Here is a 15,679-nt window from a genome sequence, read left to right on the forward strand (position 1 = left end):
TTTTCTATTAGGAATAGATACGTGGCAAATGGCCTTTACATCCGGAGGTAAAGGCGGTTAGAAAACTCTGAAGTGGATATATATCCCATAGCGCGACGAAGTTGCAGTTGACACGATGGCTGGTGTGGCATGATGATGCAGCAGATCTCATCAACTTAAACAAAAGATATTTTAAAATTTTGACATCGAATTTATATTGTTTATGAATGAAGAATCCTTTCACAGCTGCGTTTATGTACAAGCATTATTTAACAAAGATGCGTGTAGGGTTTTTTTGTCCCCCTCCCGGTAAGGAGGCTTATTGGGTATCAAGATGACTACCTCTATTTCTTCTTTTCTTTGTTGCCATTTCAAATAAGGGATATTTTAGAAACACAAGGAAGAAGGATGAAGACCTGAGAATAAGTTGTATGATAAATTATACTTATCCAAAAGCAAATTGTCAGCAATTAAGCGTAACGAAGACTCCCTCCTGCTGTGCAATTGCTTGAATGATTGATTTCAGTCTGACAGTCATTTCACCATCGATGCTGGTTCGTACCAACTCCCAATTCCTTTACGACCATTATTATTCTCACGGCCAAATGGCCAATGCAGTAAAACAGAAGGCAAAGGGGAAAAACAAAAAGGATATCAGAAAGTCACATCAAGGTCTTCGGGGAAATTTTGAGAAATCTGGAGGACGGCGTTCCATATATGCAGTCTTTCCTTCGTTTGCTTCACCTGTGCCATAGAAGACCAGTGTTGCATTTCCACCAAGCTCCTGAAACAATGATTATGATTACCTTCTGAAGAATTCAATCCAGAAGAAAGAACGCGAAGGGTTGTAGGGGTTTCATGTAAATATCTGATCAGCTAAGATTATCAGCATTTCTCGCATGTGGTTATACTAAGAAAAAATAAGTCCTGATGATGCATGCACGAGAGAGACTTTAATAGAAAATTTTGCACAATCATGTCTGTTGTATATCTTGAAATACTGGTCAGACATGCAGCAGCTTACCAGCATAAGCTCAAACAGTACACATCGCGTGTAAGACACTAAAGCAAACACTAATACTTTTTTTTTTTCCAACCTTCAACCATACTCTATCATTGTGCTGTTTGAATTTGTGATTTACCACAATGAAGATGAGATCATTCTTTAGCATTTGCACTTCTATAATTTCCTAGGTGGCCAGTGCAGATGTTAAATTGGTTATGAAGGGATAGAAACTATTGCCCAGAGTTGAAGAAGCCACCCAAAATATTGCAGCGTCATTAGTTCATATAAAGAATATTTGACTGATTTTTTTTAGTGAAACAAGAAGCCAGATGTGTCTTTTTATCAAAATATCTAATTTATATATAGCATATATTACCTGAAGGCCAGCATGGCCATCATCTACGGCATTAAGAGCAGATTTCAGAATTCGAATGGCTGTTGGACTGTTGCGTAAGATCTCCCGGCACCATTTCAGTGTTTCTGTCTCTAAGTTCTCAAGCTACAGAGATAAATGATATCATTAGTTGACATTTATTAGACATAATTAGCCAGTCATTACCGTCATCGCACACAGTGAAATTACATTTATTAGATAGTTGTGGCAGTTTTAAGAATAGGCGATAACATTTCTAATGCAAAAGTGGCTCCAAGAAGTGACTATTCTTTTGGTATAAAGTCACCATTTTTTAAGCAAAAAATGAAATTGTATTCAAGAATCTGCAATTCTTGTTAGTTGCCAAAAGACAACAAAGCATATGAAGAGGAGGTTAAGTAAAGGATACTGCTAAAGCTCATACTGTTCAAGGGCTTGTTTGATATGCTGATAGAGAGGATGTGAGGGAACACCTTTTAAGACAGAAAGACAAACTAGGTCCAAATTCCAGCTTGACTATTACGTTGCAAATTAGTTGAGAAAAAAAAGAGAATCTGGATCATATCATGAGGATAAGCTGGAAAAACCGACTAACAGAAGATAATTGTTTTTGAGTGAAATAGCAATTGATAAAGTCGAAACTCAGTTATTTGAGGACTTATTCTGAAGCAGAATAATAATTGGTAAATCTCACAACACCCTCATTTGCATTTCTTTAGTCAAGAGCCCCTAGAAATGCTAGTATTCTTTGAAAGACTTGGTGAAACTAGTTTTTCCTTTTAAACTTACCGGCACTACGATATTTACGAGCCCCATTTTCTCTGCCTCATAAGCAGTGTAAAATCGTGACAGGAACCACATCTCACGTGCTTTCTTCGGTCCGACCTAGTCAACCATAAAACCGTACAGTAGAAAAGGCAGAAGTTAGTTACAGTCCATAGATCAAACTTAAGGTTAAGTAATTCATTAAAAAATATTAACAAATTCAAGTGCGTCAACCTCCGGAAATAATGGGTTGTGTGCAATGAGATAAAAAGGTCTCCAGCATCTATTAGGATACCAAAAGAAGACTCGCTAGAAATCATAATGCTGTTCTTTTAGTTGCAAGAGGTAGTACAAGCTATGAAATTTTCCTACCTAACATGCTTATCTTACCAAGCGAGACATGATCGAGGAACCATAACCAGCATCAAAGCTTCCAACCTGCAATAGATAATAACATATTATGGATAATGTAGTTAATTGAGATTCCCTTAAAAAAGAAGTTGAAGAAAATCTCAGCATCAGACTGAAAGGACTTGGTGGATCAGAATGTCAAGGAGAAATTACAATATGATAAGCTAGAATAGTCAATGATCATACAGCTAACCTAATCTGACAATAGAATAAGAAAATGAGGTAAAGAGGGGAGAGCAAAGAATATTAACCTCGAGGGATTTCAAGAAGTTCACATGTTACAGGAATAAATCTGGCACGGTCATACTCATAAAGAATCAAGAAATAAAAGGTAATTATACTAACCTTAGGGCCAGTTTGACCGAAAATTGCATTATCAGCTGCAATTGTTAGATCACAGACCATGTGTAATACATGCCCACCACCAACAGCATAACCTGCTACCTGATAATAAATAGCACGTATACTTTATCTTCAAGGGAAAAACAAAGCGTGTGAATTCAAGGAGAGAATAGCAGGGAACCAGGGATCTATATATACCATTGCTATAACTGGCTTAGGAAGACGGCGAATCTGCACCTGAAGAAAGAAATAGCAATGGGTTAAAATATGACTTGGATATATGTAATGAATGGGAGCTTGTCTTTGACATAAAATGACCAACAATAATGGTATACCAACAACAACCATGTATTGAAGGCAGACGTCAATGAGGATTTCAATGTTAACTACCTACTCTCTTAATATTTGTAGCAGTAGCAGAATTACATGCGTTCTACGAATTAACCTAATTGTGTTTCTGTTGTAGATTTTTCCTTATTATTACAGAAAGGATAGAGAAACCAACCCACTTACAAAGATTGTTGCCGCTGGAGGGTAACTAACTAGGAGAAGTTTTAAAACACAAGATACATCTTTGATTTACTTATGGACATTCTACTTTAGAAAGATTTTTGAGGCCTCTATTTGTTGTTCTGCCACAAAAGGCAACAAACACTTGCTTCACACTAGCAAGCCAGCTTCTGGGGCCAAAAAGTATCAGGAACAATCAGAAAAGTGGAAATTCTACCAGCATTTCAATATAGTATTACTTGATGGACTGAAGCATGAAGTTGAAACTTGAAAGCATATGACCATAATGTGTAAACATATTTTTTTCAATAAGTCACATGCTGATAGTTAAGATGCTTTGAATCTCATTCAGATTTAGAAAGGTGCAGTGAATGAGAATATATTTACCTGGAGATCCAACACATTTAGACGTCCAAAACTTTCAAAGTCAGTATATCCATCAGAGCTTCTCAATGCTTGGTCACCACCACTACAGAAGGCTTTGGTTCCCTAAGATAACAAATTGATATGGATCAAAGTACTTGCATAAAAAGAAAGAGAAAATTCTTCATGTCTTTTATCTGCAATACCTACTCACAAGAGGAACACAGAATATCGAGAGTGGCAACATTAAAGCTAGCTGAATTAAATATCAACTATCACAGGATGCTTATGCAAAACTTCAAGGCAATTAATACTTTCTATATAGTTTGATGATCATATATGAGAGCCTGAAGTGTCAAATAGCAAGAAGCTAAGTTAAGAGGAATTAGGGACAGAAATTTTGTCTGAATTAAGACATCTATTTGAAAAACAATAAAGTGGGATATACCTTTCCTGTTAAAATTATGACTCCTATTGAACTATCATCCCGAGCATCATTAAATGCTCTGATAAGCTCTTTAACAGTGAGTGGCCGAAAAGCATTTCTTCTCTCTGGGCGATTGATTGTTATCTGCAGAAAAAATTTTAAGCACTGAAAATATGTATCATGCTTGAGAGCACCACAAAGCTAAAAGAGCCACATCACGAACAATTAATGCACAAAAGTGTGCATTCCCAGGTACAAAACGTGCTATAATTATGATATATAAGTTAATAATGCAATCATATTCTGGGAATCTTAATCTAATTCCAGCTTATCGGGCAATTAGTAAGCCTACAAATGCTTTTACTTCATTTTTTTATCCTAGAGAATTCCATCATACTGAAATGCAATAGAGTTGGTTTAAAGTTAATTGTTATAAGGAGTGGTATAATTTTTTTTTGCAACTTCTATTAGAGGAATTAGCTTACAAGGTACACCCCTGCTTACCAACATTTACCCTGGTTAGGAACTAGCCAACTTTTAGAAGGTTGATGTTTGGTCGCAAAATAAAAATTATTTAATCCTTCCAATATGGCTTACTTTGATGTCATTAACCCACAGAATAAAACTTATGTCTGTGTGCATAAATCTTGATCAATGGAGGATCGAGGCCTTAATATTACCTGATTAGAACAAATTTTGTAGGATTCTCACTAGATTGCTACAAATCAAAATCATCGTACGAACAATATTGCTTAAAATCTAATGCAAACCCCATCGCTCAAATTACCTTGGCGATGCCTTCGTCGACGGCTTTCTCATAGATAATGTCGACAAATTCCTTTCCGGATTCATCGCACGCTGCTCTCCACGTGGCCTGCTTCGTCGAGACCTCACCATGAACGCGGTGGTAGCTGTCGTCCGACAAAGCTACGGATCGTGTGATTGGAGGAGAGCGAGAGAGGGAGAGGGAGAGGAATGAGGTGGTTAGCGATGGTTGCTATTCTTCTCTCGACGGACGTGAGCTCCTTCTCTTGGTTGTCCGCCATGGGAGAAGCTTCGATCGAGGGGTTCGGTGGAAGAACTAAGTTGGGTTATCAAACAAGAAGGGAAGATAACAAGTACAGACGTGTTTACAGAGGATGTTGGATAAGGTCGGTATGGGATAATGGGGATGAAGAGGGGATAAAGCTAAGCCAAGGCTCGAGTGCGAATTGAGGGAGAAAAAGAAAGTGATTTGAATAAATTCATCTTTTACATATACAACCTCGGACTATTTTGTATTATAACAAAAGGCTTAAGGTCGACAAGTCATCACAAACTAAGCGATTTATCGCGAGATAGAATTTCCATGAATCTTGGGGTTTTTTTTGGTGAGGAATGATGCAAGCTTTCTGTCTCTTTCTTTTAAAGAAGATGCAAACCTTTTGTCGGGTAAAAGGGAATTATCTTATTTAACATTATTTTTTAGTAGTCGATTTAAAATATTTATAGTTTGAGGATTTAGGTTTCTTACGTAGGAGAGAGAGAGTATAAGGTTGGCATACCAATTAACACAACTTTGGGGTTGTAAATGGTATTATGAAACACGTAGAAAGTTTTCGCATGTTTAGAGACACTAAATCATTCGACTGACTCAAAAATAAGCAAAGGATGGTAGTTAATCTGGCACAACCAACGTCAACACCATCTGAAGTTTTAGAGGAGTCTTTGTAAGCTCGACAACAAGGAGATCATTAGTTTAACTATCTCAAAGTTTAATAAGATTATCTCCATTCTGTATTGCAGTGGCCATTCTGTATTAAAGTATTTAACATGTTTTTATCCTCGCCTTTTTTAAGTTGTCCAATGATTTAGTGTCTCTAAAATACTGAAATTTTCAGCTGTCTATTAAAATAAAAATAAAAATATATTTATTAAAGTATATTAAATAAAAAAAAATCGGTAAAAGGACTCATCAGTGATAAGATAAGCATTTTAGGACTTCTATTAATGCAAAATTGTTCTCCAACTCCACCAGGGTACGGCCTATGTAGCCAAAGAGGCCACGAAGAAGAACTCGGGACACAAGAAACTAATGGCAGCGCGGCTCCAAGCCTCGGCCGCCTTCTCCCTCTCGACGCTCCTCCCTCATCTCTCTCATCGCTCAGCCTTCCCCTTCCACAGAACCTCTCTTCCCTTCCACCGCTTCTCCATGCCTTTAAGACCTCTTCCCATGGAGTTCACCGCCCATGCCCGACGCGGCCTCTCCTTCAAACTCGAAGAAGACGACTTCGCTTCTCGTGAGCGTTCATCTCACCTCCCAGTGCACTCCACTCCAATCCTTCTCTTAGAATTTGTTTTCTATAATTCAATTTTTGTACTTACGCAGCTGCCGATTTGTGCTTCGAATCACCTCTGCGGATTGTGGAGTATCCCGATCCCATCTTGAGAGCGAGAAATAAACGCATTAATTCGTTCGATGAGAACTTAAAGAGGCTCGTCGAAGAGATGTTTGATGTTATGTACAAGTAAGGATTTCGCGTGTGATGTTTAATTAGGACTGAGTGAGGAAAATTTATCATTCTGTTCTCCCGCAGGACTGATGGAATTGGTCTCTCGGCTCCCCAAGTTGGAATTAATGTTCAGCTCATGGTGTTTAATCCTGCCGGTGAGCGTGGCGAAGGAGAGGAAATTGTTCTTGTGAACCCGGTGTTGCACAAGGCCTCGAAAAGGACTTTGTTTTTCGATGAAGGTTGCTTATCGTTTCCAGGAATATATGCGGATGTAGAGGTGAGAGTCACCATGATCAATTTTATGCGCTGCTAGGATACCAGAAAGCAATAGATGATAAGACCGGCAATTCTATATTTCCACTCCCACCATTTTTGTTCTACGCTTTAAAAAAAAAAATATTAGTTTAGGGTTGATAAGCAAGTTCTTTACATTTCTTGCTCTATCCATTCAGAGACCTGCAACTGTCAAGATTGATGCTCGTGATATAACAGGAGCAAAGTTCAAAGTTAATTTGGCAGGCCTTCCTGCTCGGGTTTTCCAGCATGAGTTTGATCATCTGCAGGTATTTTATTTAATCATGATCCACTGCCCACTACTTTCTCGAACTTAGTTCACATCTTTACTTGGCAAAAAATGGTGATAATTTCTAGGTCAAAATCAATGCGTTGGTGAGAAAACTATGTTTTTGCTCACTTACCACCTCTTATAGGGTATTAGGTCCATCCATGTTTACGTGCAAATTGATGAAATTAAAGATTTGAGGGGCTTTTCAGTGTCTCATTCTGGGTAGATTTTTTGTGGTAAGGACTTTCAAATGAGACTAAGTGAGATTTGTCTGATACTCTTCTGGATTACAAAGAATTTATCCCATTCTTTTGTGGTTTATCTACTTTAAACTCTTGGATCACCATATATTTCATGGTTGCCAAATGATTCCACAATCCACACATCTTCATGCACAAAACCAATCGAGTCTTTTAGGAGGGTATGTTTTTCGTCATTCATACTTGACAGTGTGTGCATAAATTTGGTGAGAAGATATTCTCCCTTTCATATCGAATCTGTGCAAATTTGGTGGGATATATCAAGCATGCTTCTGTCATATGTACTTGGTTTCTTCTCAAATGTGTGTTTATGTGGATTTGCAGGGAGTTCTTTTCTTTGACAGGATGACTGAAGATGTTCTTGACAGCATTCGTTTACAACTAAAGGTTTGTAAACAAGTCTGTAAAATTATATTAGTGATCAGGTTTTATGCTACTAAGGTGCCATTTGCTTGACTGTATCAAATCTGCTTGAATTCCAATTGAAGTTGGTACAGTTTGTTTATAGGCAAGTATATTATATGCATGGTATTGGAGAGAATAGAATGATAACGTTGCAATGTATTACAACTATCTGCATAAAGGGTGGAATAGAGATAGGAGCTTTCTGTCACTCAACACCTTTACTCCCCATTTGGCTTCTGCTTAGGAGAAAATCTAGAGTAGCTATTCTAATATTTTACTATTAAAATTTTACCTCTAATTTAGAAGAGGGTAGATGTTTGGTTGTAAATTAGAATAGTAGTGTAAGAATTATATTTGATGTGACATAAAATTGAGGTATAATTTTAAAATAATAAGTGGAAATTGATTCAAATATCCTTGATTTAACATATAAAATAATAAGTGGAAGTATTTTCATTTTTGTAAGTATGTATTGCATACTTGAGTAAAAAATGAGATTGGTGAGTAGTAGGAGAGAGGTGATAGGCAAAAAAAATTGAGCAGAAACTTTTGGTTTATGACATGCGATAAGTGGGTGGTATGAGAAATGAGAGAGTTTTTTAAATAACTTTAGTCAATTTAAGGGTAAAATTATAATTGGACTTTTGTGTGGAATAATTTGAATAATGTTTCTAATCTAAAATATGAATAATTTAATTTTTGGTTACAAATCTAGAGTATTGTTTTCTAATCTAGAACAGGAAAAAAGATAACCTAGAGCCAAATGGGGACTTAGTGTTAGAAAAAATGTCTTGCTGGGTCCTATTTGTGCTTTTATGCAGTAAAAATATGTATACATAAATGTATATATATGGCAGATATGCATTTATGTGCCTACCTCTGGTTCATCAGCTTCTCCTGGTGCATGTAGTTGTTCAATAATTTACCTTACCAATTCAGTACTTTATCAACAGGATTTGGAAAAGAAGTATGAAAGCAGAACTGGGTTGCCAAGCCCTGAACTAATTGAAAACTATAAAAGGAGAAAAGAAGTTGCTGGTTTTTCTGGACGATGACGAGCTGATCGACCAAAAGGTTTCTTCTACTTGGCCACATATTGTACCTTTTGTTATCTCATTATGTTTACTTTGTCTTTTGTAGTATTGATGTTCTTGAAGGATTTTTACCTGCAGGATTTTGATATCTTCTGTTAAACCTATCTCAGAGCTTGTTGAATATCCTGCTGCTTTGGACGTGTCTGGAGCGATAGAGAATTGATTCCACAAATTGTCTTCTTCTTTAGAATGCCAGCCTTGCTGACCATAATTTTCTGCCTGCATATGAAGATGCAAATGTATTTATTGAAACAGCATATTCTGCTCTGAGTTAATGAACTTTCCTTTAGAAAATCAAATGGTGATCAGCTTTCTCATTTCGTGAATTTTCTTTACAATAATGTGTGGCTTCCTTTTCTTCCCTGAAGTTGGTATAGGTAAATAAGTCATTTCTCTTGCTTGTTTCTTTTTTCCTTCTTTGATATGAAACAAAATGCTAATATTATAAGATTGTATTGTGTAAGGTGGGAAATTCTTGGTCATTTTGGAGAACAAGCTTATCGAAATCCTAACACCCTAGTTAGGAATATTGACTACCCGTGGTTTTCAATGATTTGGCCTGTGGAGTAGAAAGCTTATCACAAGGATGCTATTAGAAAAATAAGGTATCACTTAATAATTTAATCTTAATAATTATAAATATTAAGTCAGTAAATGTCCCTGTTCATTCATATGTTGAGTGCTATCAGAATCAGAGTCGATCGTTGGTCTAATCCTCTGAAATGGGACTGTTGCAACTGAAATTTATTCAAAACCAAGGCCAAAAATTAATTTCTTGAAAAATATTTTATGTTCCTCTTGTGACATTGCTAATCTCTTACACATAATTTCATTTTTGTTGGTATGTTAATGCCCTGCTACAGTTTCACTGACACGTCATTCTCTAGTTTAATTTTAGCTAGACTGTTAAGGCTTGAGATGGCATATTTGCCTGTAAGTCTCCTTTTTCTTCTGATGTGCCTTTTCATGCTATTGGAGACTTTTCTGCACTGGCACATGATCTTGGATTACTATGGTTGACATGAAAACTTACTAGTAAGCAATTGGTGTAGAATGAGCTGCATTGCGTGCATCTGTTCAAATTTTATACTTTGATTATGCTCATGTAATCTGTTTTTCGACGAACTTGAGATAAATGATGTCTATCCAAATCATATCTATGAATTTCTCATATATGTAGGGAGTTCACCTATCTGCATGCATCTTATAAGATGCTGACCAGCACTTCCCTTAGGTAACAATAATGCTGTATACCCCTTGAAAAGGAAGCTGAATAAACTGTCATAATAGCATTATGACAATAGCTGTATAATTACATATATTTACGCTGAAGCAATGGTGAGAAGGGGTCGAAAAATCACGACCGCTCATAGCTAAACACCAATATCATTAGCCTGCGGTGTTCTCAGCAAGTGTCGTGATCCGACAGAATTCTGTTGCTTGCCGGTTTTCCATTTTGCAAGCAGGCAATGGGAGGGACAGTAGGGGTATACAGCTCCCCATAAGCCTGCCAGCAGAAGGGGTCATACATGTGGTACTGTTCTTTCAGTGGTTCAAGCTCTACCTGAGTTAGGGTGATGTCTGAACAAGGTGAACTGTCGCTGCAAGCCAAATGGACTGGTTTAACTGTGAAGGTCCCTCTGATGTTCTCATATGCAATGCCTGCTAGTGCAACTGCTGATGTCTGATTCTTGCAAGAGCTTCTGTCACAGTAAAATTGGTCTATGATGATAGGTGTTTGAACCTCAGACACTTTGATGTTTGAGAATCTTACACTTTGAACAGATCCTGAGCCTCCCTGCAACAAGAGTTTTTATTTTGTACTTCAGGTTTTAGCATGTCTTATTGCATAATTACTTGAAGGTATGTTTATAAGCAAGACAATGGTTCATTGGAGGAGGATATTTTCAGAGAAAAACAGTCATGTTACCTGCCAGGTCTTGATTCTGACGCCAGTCATAGTGTTGTGTATGTTGATGTCTCTTACTGTAATGTTAGAGACGCATGCTTTGGTGTTATCCCTCCCTAGTCCACCTATGCTAATCCCGTGGCCTGGTCCACAGTTCACATTGTGTATGTTTATATTTGTACATCCTGTTTGGATAGAGATGCAATCGTCGCCTGTGTAAAGAAGCAACTCTTATTAGCAGATGTTCTGAGCATTATCTGCCAACTGTATGGAGGCCATGTAAAGGTAATTCTACTGCTTTATGTCAAAAGTTAATTTGTCCTGCTTTCCAAACTACTTTCTATTTTACTTTTTTTTTTTTTAAAATTTGCAGGTCAATGTGATATGTCACTAAGAGTTAATCAAACTTCATTGATCTTGGGGTTGGGGGGTTAGGAGGTTCAGAGTCTTCAGACTGCAACCATGGGAACTTCAATTCTTCTAAGGGCCCTAAAGACCTAGACAATTTCCAGAACTGTTATATTTGATGAAGGCAGGAAAAACCTGACTATTTCAATGGTAAAAGTCCTGAGACTGGATCTGTAGTGCTAACAACAACAGAAGGTGCCAGGTTCAGGTTCCAATATCTTTTACCAACCAATTTTCCTAGTTAGTTACTAGCTATTTTATGGCAATCTGTTTGATGTAAATATTTGAGATGGAAGACCTGCCTGAGTAAATGTAAAATCTTAAATAAGCAAGGTAACAGAATTACCGCAAGCCAAGTTAGTGTGATGTATGTTAACATCTCTGGAGTTCTGCAGATGTATTCCGTCAGTGTTCAGGCTATTTCCTGGGGAAGAGACATTCATATAGTGGACAGCAACTGCTTCACAATTATCAAATTTGAGATGGCACTGGGGGCTGTTCTGGATTGTGATGCCTGTCACTGTGACGTTGTAACTGCCGTAGAACCTTAGAGCCTGCAAGAGAAAAAGGTGAACAGATTTTAATGTTAAATCATGATGGCAAAAAAGTGTCTCAGTTGCTCACAGGAAGTTTATCAGGCAAGAATTCTTACGGTTGGTTTAATGTGTGGCATATTTCCACTCAACCCTGCATTCACCTGTACAAAATAAAAGAGGTAAAATTTTAAGTTTACTAATATAGCAGTTCAAGTTATTATCTCCATAAATGCATAATTAATGGTGGAATTATGGCATGTACACACGTATCAGCTAATTACTAAGTAGCGGAGGATTGGTTTTACACTTTTACTTGATACTTTATGGGGTTAGTTAGTGGAATGGAGTACATGAAAACAAGCTCTTCATTTTAATTTCACAGCCAGGAAAATAAACATGATGGAGATGTTAAGGCCTACCGGATCAACATCTGAGTCGACATCTGAAAAAGTATCTGATTCATAATCATAATCATAGTAAGTCCACCAGACACTGCCTCGACCCTCTATGATGCCGTTGCCTTGAATTGTTATTCCTCTTAGCTTGGTAAATTCGAGCCACTGCAGCAAGCCTGAACCCCATGCTTTGGCATTTGTTGGAGCAATGATCGTCCCCTCCAACTGCAAGATACAAAGTGTTTGTTCTCATGATGCTTCTTTGCAATATTGAATTTTACATGCAGGTGAGAAGTTCTTTTCTGTCACTATTATTTGAAATTGTGACTTTTTTATTTTCAGGTGGCATAGAAAATCATCTCAATTCAACATATTTATGCTTGCAAGTTGCAAAGATCAGCTTAAACCGACAAAATGGTGCAGGTTAGCAAAGTGCACCTGAACCATGGGCCGAACTGGAGAGCTGTCGACAGACCAATATTGACATAGGCCTATATAAATTTGCACACTGCCACCAAATTGTTTTGAAAAAGGTATGCCTAGCTCATGAGAGAGAAAGATTTATGTAGTTCAATACTTTTTACTGCAGAACCTTTTTCAAGCCTTTCTTGAACCGTACCATCAGAATGGCACAGTACAAGTATTCGATGCCCAACCATAATTATAGCCTCTAGTTAGACTATTTCCTTTGTCTTTGAGAAAGTTTAGAACAAATTATTTTGTTATCACCCAGTATTCCAAAAGGAACATTTTGTGGTAAAATCTGGTTGCCTACTTAGAGGCGTGGGAATGCAGGATTACCTGGAAAACAATGTTCGGTTGGCAGTTAGGGCCAGAGAATGAGATTGGACCAACAAGGAACTCGTACTCTGCAGGCACTAGAACGGTAGATGCCTCCACCTTGCAAGCAGCAGCCCATGCAGCTTGAAATGCCTAAGATTCATCAGTGATCTTGAATTGTTAGCATGAGAAGAGAATTCCTTGCACATGTTAGATAAGGATCAACATTTGATAAAATAAATGCTTCTATCCAGATCTTGCATCTTAGATGTTGTCTATTGCATGCTATGATTTTTAAAATTGGTTCCTTATAGGATGCCAGAAGAAATGCCTTAGTTTTTTTTTTATCATAAGAGAACAAAATGGGCATGATACTGGCATTTTATACAAGCATGTTATTCCCTCTACAATGTACTACGAAGTGTGACATGATTCTCTTAAACGTTTCATTTATTAAAAAGGCTAATCTGTTCTCTACCTATTATGCAGTAATGAAACAGAAAGTACTAGCAGAATTCCAGCTTATGACTGACAGATGCCAGTAGAGCAGGACAGAGCAACACAAATATTCCTTTCTCTATGTGTGAGAGAGCATTTGATCTACTCAAAGTTCAACACTTGAATTACTGAAGAGAACAATGCCAGGTGATAAAGAGCATTTCTTATGAGATCTTCCTACTTGTTATCCATGCATCTTTGTGTATCAATGACCAAAAGTATCCTATCTAGAAAAAAAGTTAGCTTCTTTTTTTTTTTATTCTTTTAATGAAACAGATCATCTGAAGGATAATATTTTCAACCTTAGTGTCATCTGTGACTCCATCCCCCTGGGCTCCATAGTCGACCACATCAAAGACTGCCGCAGCCGGCTTAGACGGCGGGCTTCCTTTCACTGGCTTCGATGCTGCCGGAGGTGGCGCCAGCGTCGGCGTCAAACTCGGCGATGGCTTCACCCGAGTTTTGCCACTGTGGTGGTGGCTGCCGTCGCCGGCCTTTCCTTTCCCTTTCTTCTTCGTCATGGAGGCATAAGGAAACCTCTTCTTGTTCCAATGCTTGCCTCTCCTTCCATCACAGACATCAAAGGTGGAGCACAGGGTAACAAGGACAAAGAGAAGGAGCAGCCCAAAGCCTTTAAGCCTCAATCTTCTCATCTTGCTGTTTGCTTCTGTGTGTTGTATTGAGAAGAGTGTGTGTGTGTGTGTATATGCGGAAAAGAGGTAGGAGAGGGTGAGCGAGTTGAGTGAGTGGTGAGAAAGGAGGGAAGCTTGGGTTTAAATAACCAACCTCAAACCCCTGACTCCTCCTCCCTCTTTTCAAGTTTTACAACTGCCAAGGAATTTAAACGTCCCATTATTGCCTTTTGCTCTGTTATCAACAGCCCTTTGTTGCCGTCCCTTTTTGTGATTGGTGGTTGGAGTAATTTAGTCCCAAATGCTTTTGCACCACTAGACCAAGTTGTCTATCCAATAATACAAATATAAAGACAGCAGCTAATGTAACAATTCAATCAAAAAGGTAACCATTTTTCCTTTTTCTTTTTCTGTTTCGCCAGAAATTTAAACACTCATTTGCATAAAGATAAACGATATAGCATAAAATAAAACAAGCTTTGCACATAAGTCTAAAATACAGTTGGCGACATAGCAAAAGGTTCCAAGAAAGAAAACTTATTGGAAGGGGAACGACGGGTTGAATAGTAGTGGATAATTTTGAAACCCAAATTTCAAATGTTAAAAAAAAATTTTAAAAAAAATTCATAGAAGAGAGACACGTGAGTGAGTGGGTCTAAGGAAGAGAGAGAGAGAGGGGGGGGGGGGGGGGAGGGAGGGATCACAGACGATCAACAGCTCCTCCTGATCACATGCAACGGTCACGGGCGGGGAGTACCGTACTTTGTCTACTCCCAAGCAACTGCCAGAAAAACACAGAGGATGAGAAGAAGAAATTATTTAATTATTTAATTAATTAATTAATTAATTAAAGACAAATGGGGCCCACCAACCCACCGTACCAAGTATTTCCCACCTCAAATTTTTAGACTCTTCCCGTCACCACCACCACCTCCTCCCACTTAAGTAATTTAATTACTTTCTTACTCTTAATCACCACCATGTGTGAGGATTAGGATCTCAAAATGTGGGTGAATCTCTCAACTGGAAACCAAACTAATGGTAATTAATCATATATTTTCCCACATTAAGTTGGCAATTTGTGTACGTTTCTCTCTCTCTGTCTCTCTCTCTCTCTCTATATATATATATATATATTCTGGTAGCCTCTTTTTAGAATCTTGTGGTGACGATGCTTCTACTAAGTTCCATTCGTTTGTCTTGCTTACTTGACAGACTAACATTTGATTGATATGATTATACTTTGGTACTTCGGTTGTTAATGCATAATTCCCTGATAAATATTCTATTGAAAATCCCTAACCTCCAAGCCCAGTAATTTGTACGTATCAAGATATATCCTCTACTTAATTTATACTATATGATTAATGACGCATAGTAGTTTATAATCATATGAACAAATACTTACGTAACTATATATATATACATACATATGTGTGTGTGTGTCTCTATGTGGACGTCGATGAGTACGTGTGGCTAAAAATAAATCCAATTCTTTTGTCAATATGTACCTTCTAAATGTATGTTGT

The 15,679-nt window shown here is 37.7% G+C and overlaps 3 protein-coding genes and 2 long non-coding RNA genes across 7 annotated transcripts; 3 read left to right on the top strand and 2 right to left on the bottom strand.

Moving 5' to 3' along the window:
- Positions 1 to 30: 30 nt before the first annotated feature.
- On the bottom strand, positions 31 to 5,378 carry LOC140769646 (1,4-dihydroxy-2-naphthoyl-CoA synthase, peroxisomal). The gene is given in 10 exon segments (XM_073110439.1): positions 31 to 763; positions 1,362 to 1,484; positions 2,148 to 2,243; positions 2,514 to 2,561; positions 2,880 to 2,978; positions 3,075 to 3,113; positions 3,774 to 3,875; positions 4,198 to 4,320; positions 4,964 to 5,144; positions 5,146 to 5,378. Coding segments are annotated over 10 exon segments (1,005 nt in total). The 5' UTR covers positions 5,223 to 5,378; the 3' UTR covers positions 31 to 646.
- Positions 5,379 to 6,179: 801 nt separating this feature from the next.
- Positions 6,180 to 9,312, top strand: LOC140770081 (peptide deformylase 1B, chloroplastic). 2 transcript variants are annotated; one of them, XM_073111071.1, is made up of 7 exons: positions 6,180 to 6,455; positions 6,545 to 6,683; positions 6,753 to 6,945; positions 7,121 to 7,231; positions 7,818 to 7,880; positions 8,852 to 8,972; positions 9,071 to 9,312. In XM_073111071.1, the coding sequence occupies exons 1-6, from the start codon at positions 6,251 to 6,253 to the stop codon at positions 8,951 to 8,953; spliced, it is 813 nt and encodes a 270-aa protein (XP_072967172.1). In that variant the 5' UTR covers positions 6,180 to 6,250; the 3' UTR covers positions 8,954 to 8,972; positions 9,071 to 9,312. The 2 variants fall into 2 exon arrangements, with proteins under 2 accessions (XP_072967172.1, XP_072967173.1); XM_073111072.1 differs by having other exon boundaries at positions 9,103 to 9,312.
- An 821-nt stretch (positions 9,313 to 10,133) lies between these two features.
- Positions 10,134 to 14,405, bottom strand: LOC140770080 (polygalacturonase At1g48100-like). The gene is made up of 7 exons (XM_073111070.1): positions 13,821 to 14,405; positions 13,042 to 13,173; positions 12,265 to 12,465; positions 11,962 to 12,006; positions 11,656 to 11,863; positions 10,923 to 11,113; positions 10,134 to 10,790 (listed from the first exon to the last, which is right to left on the bottom strand). The coding sequence occupies exons 1-7, from the start codon at positions 14,169 to 14,171 to the stop codon at positions 10,398 to 10,400; spliced, it is 1,521 nt and encodes a 506-aa protein (XP_072967171.1). The 5' UTR covers positions 14,172 to 14,405; the 3' UTR covers positions 10,134 to 10,397.
- On the top strand, positions 11,047 to 11,560 carry LOC140770083 (uncharacterized). The gene is made up of 2 exons (XR_012105996.1): positions 11,047 to 11,186; positions 11,275 to 11,560. It is a non-coding gene; the product is annotated as an uncharacterized lncRNA (long non-coding RNA).
- LOC140770082 (uncharacterized) lies at positions 11,856 to 13,965 on the top strand. 2 transcript variants are annotated; one of them, XR_012105995.1, is made up of 4 exons: positions 11,856 to 12,024; positions 12,228 to 12,773; positions 13,510 to 13,665; positions 13,826 to 13,965. It is a non-coding gene; the product is annotated as an uncharacterized lncRNA (long non-coding RNA). The 2 variants fall into 2 exon arrangements; XR_012105994.1 differs by having other exon boundaries at positions 13,795 to 13,933.
- Positions 14,406 to 15,679: the final 1,274 nt, after the last annotated feature.

This window comes from Typha angustifolia, chromosome 11 (genome assembly GCF_048772165.1).
Source record: "Typha angustifolia cultivar Huaian chromosome 11, ASM4877216v1, whole genome shotgun sequence".
Taxonomy (NCBI): domain Eukaryota; kingdom Viridiplantae; phylum Streptophyta; class Magnoliopsida; order Poales; family Typhaceae; genus Typha; species Typha angustifolia.